At 41.7% G+C, this 6,771-nt stretch overlaps 1 protein-coding gene across 1 annotated transcript in view; it reads left to right on the forward strand.

The window, feature by feature from the left end:
- Window positions 1-6,771, forward strand: part of Clasp1 (cytoplasmic linker associated protein 1) — a 289,328-nt gene that overhangs the window by 214,939 nt on the left and 67,618 nt on the right. Inside the window, exons 31-33 of the mRNA XM_029562400.1 lie at window positions 927-1,090; window positions 3,219-3,297; window positions 4,056-4,199. Of these exons, the coding sequence (XP_029418260.1) occupies window positions 927-1,090; window positions 3,219-3,297; window positions 4,056-4,199 (387 nt within the window). The remainder of the gene's footprint in view (window positions 1-926; window positions 1,091-3,218; window positions 3,298-4,055; window positions 4,200-6,771) is intronic.

Here is a 6,771-nt window from a genome sequence, read left to right on the forward strand (position 1 = left end):
CCCCGGAACCCCCCCCCACCCCCCTTATTTTTTTTTTTTTTTTTTTTTTGCCCCTGAGAGGTCTCCCTGGAGACCCCTGGTGGTGAATAGTTACTGCACTAGAACTAATGAGGTGTTGGGGGTGGGTGTCCCAGCATAGGGCCTGGGTCAGGGAGTCCAGTGCCACTTATTTCTCTGAGACAGGCTTAGAAGTACTCCACTGTATGCTGTTTCACCTCAGGTAGCAGCAGAGACTATGCAGCAGCACAGGAATTACACAAGCTGTCAGTGTCTCCTAATAACCCTATTCCTAACATCTGAAACATCCATAAAATTGGCCGGCTGAATCAAGAGTCAGCAGATACAGAATTATGAATAGGGCATTTTCCTTTTTGCATCCTGTATTATTTGTGGAGTAGAGAATGAGTAAAAATATAATAAAATTTAAGACAACCCCCATTCCTATCCCCCCTCCCTCTCCTTCCCCCTCCCTCTCTCCTTCTCTCCCTCACTCTCTTTCTCCCTCTCCCCCTTTCCCTCTCTCTTCCTCTCCCTCCCTATCTTCCTGCAGCATTAAACTCTGAAAAGTTAATTTCTCTCTGTACTGACTTCTACAGGCTTATTTTGAGGGAGGAGAGAGTATTTTTATCAGTTTGTAGCTTTTCCAGAATTTTTAAAAGAAACTGCATGAAACTGATATGCACTGTGGACTAACATGGAATTTGTTTTGTTGCATGGCCTGGTGTGCGGTGGAATTCAAAACAGAGAGTAAGTGTCAACCCTTTTTTCTGTTATCTGTGCTCTGCAATGCATTTGTCTCTGCCAATATGGGCAGTTGTTAACATTGTTAACTTAAATATTGAGGCCAACATGGGCATTTGTAGTGTTTCTATCTTTGGAGGAAATCATAAATGAAGTCTATAAAACACTTGGTTTTCTGTGTCCAGGTTTTCAGTATGTTTTTGGAGACCCTTGTGGATTTCATAATAATTCATAAGGATGACTTGCAAGACTGGCTCTTCGTTCTTCTCACACAATTGCTTAAGAAAATGGGAGCAGACTTACTTGGATCTGTGCAAGCCAAAGTTCAGAAAGCACTAGATGTTACCAGGTAAGTGTTTCAGGGTCTGTGCCATGTTGATGTTACGTGTGAGGGAGTCTTGTCCATGATTTCTTCCATAGTCTTCTATTAATCACTCATTGTTACCCACTGGCCTCTCTTCCCTCTTGCTTAGTTCTCACAGTCTCTGACCTATTTATTGACATGTCTTTTTTTTTTGTTGTTGTTGTTGACTTTTTGAGACAGGGTCTCCCTCTAGTACCAGCTGGCCTGAAACTCACTATGTAGACCAGGCTGGCCTTGAACTCACAGAGATCTGCCTGCCTCTGCCTCTGGAGTGCTGGGATTAAAGGCACACACCACCACGCCCGGCTTACTGACATGTTTTACCAATCTAGGCGATGCTAAACTTGTGCTGTCTTTGAGTAGGCCATATTTTTGTGAATGCATATGAAATACACAGAACTTTAACAATCCTCTTTTATAAAATATAGAGAACATTTAGAATATTTGTTTATACCTTTCTGAAGTTCTTATATTTTTATACTTCAGTTTATTTGTGAACCGCCCTTTAATTTATCAACATATGACATAGAAATCTTTTTTTTATTTTAATAACTTATTGAAAATTTCATACATGCATATAAGGTGTTTTGAGCAAATCCACGCCCGCTCCCTCCCCTCCAACTCCTATCATATCTCCCCATCACTTCTGATAACTTCATATACTCTTTCTTCTTCTTTTTTTTTTTTTCAAATAGGGCTTTTTACCTCTGAAGAGGTAACCCTAAAATCTTTTAAGGATTAGGTAAGAGCTCCCAAATACTTTTGACATTTTTCACTTTTGGAACGGAATATGTTGCTAAGAGGCCCAAGGACATTTTGACTTTTCACCAAGAAAGTGGCTACTTTTCTTTGGGGCCTTTTTACACTAACTGCCTAGCCAATTCTTACCTCCTATTCTTATCATATCCTCTGAAGAGGTTACCCAAATTGCTGATAGAGAATTTGGACACAGACTACTCTGGCTTCTTCCATGCTGAACAGGGACTCAGCAATTGGAGTTTACTTTTTATTAATAATTTTGATGAAAGCACTGATACCTAGTATATGCCTTTTCATAAAACTATAGATTTCTTGTATTCTCTTAATTTTCACATCAGTCTTGTGATAATTGATAAAACTTACTTCTGGTATTGTAGATTCAAACACTGTCCTTAATCCCTAGTCATTTCACCATTCTTCTGTAGGAAAAATATCTTAAGAGATTCCAAAGAAAACAGTCTTATCACTCAGCCTCAAGGTACCAGATACTCACACTCCCTTATCTTTCCTACTAATGAAGAAGTTGCATCCATTATGCAATTTTAAATAGTAGTAGTAATTGCCTCTTTGGAATGGACAGAGCATTGACTTTCTCTAGCCAGAAGCCCCTGAGGATTACTTGATTGGACAGACATGCACAATGACTGTAAGAGATGGGATTAGTCACAGGCTCAGAGCAAGAGAAGGGGCTCCTTGGAGTCATAGCTCGGTGGAGACTTTAATGGCACTGAATATCACACAGGCATTCTTCTGTGGTGACTGTGTGGATGCCAGGCCTAGGAGGACACCCAGTTAGCTTCAGCAGTGATTGGAAGCAACCTGGTGTGGGTGTAAAGATAAGGTCTTCCAATCAAGTGGTTTTTGAGTAAGGAGGATTTGGAAAGGTAGCTGGAGGGAAGGGGTCAGATTCTGAGAAGGCAGGAGGAATACCTGACCTCCCTTAATTCTAAAGTAGCTAGTGACCTTGGTGTGTATTAGGGGAGACTGTCTTTTTCTGAATTTTATATATGAATATTAATTTAGTGCTTATATAAATCTGCCACAGCATATTTTGTTATAGTTTTATTAACTCTTTTGTAATAAATTATTGTTTAAAATTTATGTGTATGAGTGTATTGCCTGTATGTAGGTAAGTGCACCCGTGTCATGCAATGCCCACAGAGGTCAGAAGAGGGCATCAGATCCCCTGGAACTGGAATTATAGACAGCTGTTAGTCACCATGTGGGTGCTGGGAATTGAACCTGCATCCTCTGCAAGAGCAGCCAGTGTTCTTAACTGCTGAGATATCTCTCCAGCCCCATAAGTTACTTTTAAATAGGCACTTTACTTTTTGGTTTGTTTGTTTTGTCCTAGGGATTCCTTCCCATTTGATCAACAATTTAACATTTTGATGAGATTTATTGTGGATCAGACTCAAACTCCAAACCTCAAGGTCAGTAACTGTTCATCATAACTCCTATAACTTAAAATTGTTTCACTTATCATTCATGAGTAACTCTGGGAATATTTCATTTCTCTTGGTTCAAAATTGCTGATTCCTTGGGTACTTTTAGAAACTGCCAGAATAGTTGTGCCATATTCCATTCCTATTACCAGTATCCAGCCACTCTGTGTCCTCACCAACAACTGGGTATTATTAGTTTTTTTCGCAGTTGATGCCTTAACTAGAAAAGGAAAATGCACTGATGTGCTGAAACCAATATTGTATGGAATGTTTAATATTAACATACTCCGAGACTCTAGAAAGTTACTCCTATATTAACAAGGCAACTCAGTTTTGTAGGAACGAGGGAATGTGTGGTCATATGAATCATCTGCTCCTTGGTCATGCACTTTCTTGAGGTTCTAGGGTGGGTTTCCTAAGCTTCTCCTGAAGTCAAAGCCAATGGCAAAGTTGAGACAGAGCATGAGTTGGGAGTGTTGGGAAGTGCTGCCCCTCAGGGCCTGACCTAGAATGCTTTGCAGAGCTGACTGCAGGGCTGAGCTTGCCCTCCGGCCAGTGGCAGACCTGTCCTCTAAGAATCTTGCAGCATGGATGAGTAGTAGGCTGTCACTCCATGTAGAAACATAATCCAGAGCAGAGGGGAAGTTTCCAATTCATGGTATTCACTTTTTCCCTGACTGCCAGCTAAAAATTCTTATGTACACTTTATGGAGTGTACTTAACATTTCTAACCATTGATCTCTTAGGTCAAAGTCGCAATCCTGAAATATATTGAGTCTCTGGCCAGACAGATGGACCCAACGGATTTTGTAAACTCTAGCGAGACAAGGCTTGCTGTTTCTAGAATCATAACCTGGACAACAGAACCAAAGAGTTCAGACGTGAGAAAGGTATGTTCACAGAGCTCAAGTAAAAGTGCAGACTATTCTTAGGCATGTACAGAATTTATTTAGAAACATGCTCAGTGTCCTACACACCCCTGCATAAAACAAGTGTGAAAAACACCCGTGTGAAAAAACAAGGTGTGCTGTCACCACTTCTCTTTCCTGCTCTGCCCCTCCCCAGTCTACAATGGCTCTTACCTTTTGTGATTTGAAAGCACTAGGAGCTCTGTTTCTCTCACTGTCAGCTGGTAATGTGCTTTGATGATGGAATTGCCAGTCTCAAGCTCACTGACTGTGAAGGAACCTGAGAGTACAATGCAATTGGAACTTTTGATAAGATGCAACAGACTCTTGACTTTAAGAAAGACAAAAATCAGGACTGGAGAAATGACTCAGTAGGTAAGAGTCCTGGCATCCAGGTGGTGGCTAACAGCCATCTGTTAACTCCAGTTCCAGGGGAATCCAGTGCTCTCCTGACCTCTTGGGCATTGCAGGATGTGGGTACACTTACACTCATACAATACAAAATAAAAATAATAAAACATTAAAAAAAAAAGGGCAAAAATCCTCCTATTTATATGCCATACTTGGAACATGCCCTCTTTAATTTGGGAAGTTGAGTGGTATGTGAATGGAATTCAGATTTTGTGTGTGTGTGTACGTACACACACTTATACAAATGTTTTGCATGTGTGTATGGAGGCCAGAGGTCAGCATTAGGTATCTTCCTCTTTTGCTCACCACCTTATTTTTTTTAACCTTATCAGTTCAGCTAGGTTAGCTGGCCATTAAGCTTCAGGGATCCTCCCACCTCTGCCGCACCCAACCCCCAGTGCTGGGGTTACAGACATACACCACTGTATTTTTAGGTGGGCACCAGGGATCCAAACTGGGGTCTTCATAGTTAAGCAACGACACTTTACCAGTTGAGCCATCTCTTCAGCCTCAGAATTGAGACTTTTTGAAACACCTACCACCAAGGCATTGCTTTATTAGGTCACAGGAAATATTTGCTGCTTCTTCTGAAATGCCATATGGACAGGCTTATAACACAGTAGAGTACAGGCTGCAATTCTCTTACTAGATAGTAATCTGCTTCACAGCAATGTTATAAAGATGCATTGATACATGCACAACATTTACTTAACTGCTAACAAGCTACAGATGTATACTTGTGAGTCAGTATTGGTTTTGTAGTAGCTATTCCCATTATCTTCCTAGCAGTACGGCAGCCAGTGTTTCAGTTTTGCACACGGTACATGGTTGCTGTTGACTTTTACTTTATATAAAAGCTTTACAAGCTGGGGAGATAGTTCGTTCAGTAAAGTGCTTACCTCACAAGCATGAGGATCCTAGTTCTATCCCCAGAACTCATGTAAAAGGCCAGGCATTGTGGTCGAAATGGATGTATATGGTATGTGCTCACCTAGACAGCTCCCCAACAGGGTTTGTCCCTCTACCATCCAGGCTACTTCTTCTTGTCCCAGCCCAAACATCACATCTGGTTGGGTAGGCAGGTACCACAGACCCCAGGAGGCTTTGATTCTTCCTTGTAGAGGTCCTTCTGAACAGAATCCAGCTGTTGCCACCGTTCCAGGGTAAAGTTTGCAAAGATATTCCTAAAGGTCAGGATTCCTGGGAAAAGGAAGGAAATGATATCTTTCAGCCTCAGACTGGGGGTTTTTAGATTGACTGTTGAAACCAGGGTATAGGAAAGCTGGAATCCTAAATTGGGGAGCACAGGCGCAATAGCCCCAAGGATAGAACACCACTCATGGGAACAAGAAAAATGCTGTTCAAGATCCCAGGTTCTCATAGTGACAAGAGTGTGTCACAGCAGAAAGGCTTTTCCTGACTTTGAGACTTTTACTTTTGTTTCTATTGATCAATCCTGTCGTTTTGAAAATTACAACAGAAATACCTATTTATGACTTTCATTTTTATTTTATTTTTGTTTTAATTTTTTTAGACAGGCTCTCACGGTGTAGGGCCTTCATGACCAAGATGCAGGTGTGGAAGAGGTTACTAAAAACAAAGTAGAGAGGAAATGGGGTCCATTCACAGGCATGCCCCATTGACCTAAGGACTTCCCACTAGTCTGCATCCCTTAAAGGTCCATTGTCAGCTGTAGGATTTTGCTACTAATCCCTCAGCCTCATTTCAGGGATCAGCTGATTGGACCAGGTCTACTCACATTATACAGTTTGACTCACTTGAAGTTAACCATGTAGCTTAACCTTAACTACATGTGCACAGTCTGTTCTGCCACGTGACACTGATGAACATCGTGTCCATCATCCTCCCAAGTCTGACTCGCCTTGCTTGTCAAAACTTTCTCTTTTTTATTATTTTGTGTATGAGTATATTGCCTGCATGTATGTTAAGTGCACCCATGTCATGCAGTGCCTTCAGGGGTTAGAAGTTGCTTTGGAGCCAGGCCTGATGGGGCATGCCTTTAATCCCAGCACTTAGGAGGCAGAGGCAGGTGGATCTCTGTGACTTCAAGGCCAGCCTGGTCTACATAGTGAGTTCCGGGCCAGCTGGGGCTACAGGGAGACCCTGTCTCAAAAAGACCAAA

The sequence above is a fragment of the Nannospalax galili genome, unplaced genomic scaffold (assembly GCF_000622305.1).
Source record: "Nannospalax galili isolate Female #2095 unplaced genomic scaffold, S.galili_v1.0 scaffold633, whole genome shotgun sequence".
Taxonomy (NCBI): domain Eukaryota; kingdom Metazoa; phylum Chordata; class Mammalia; order Rodentia; family Spalacidae; genus Nannospalax; species Nannospalax galili.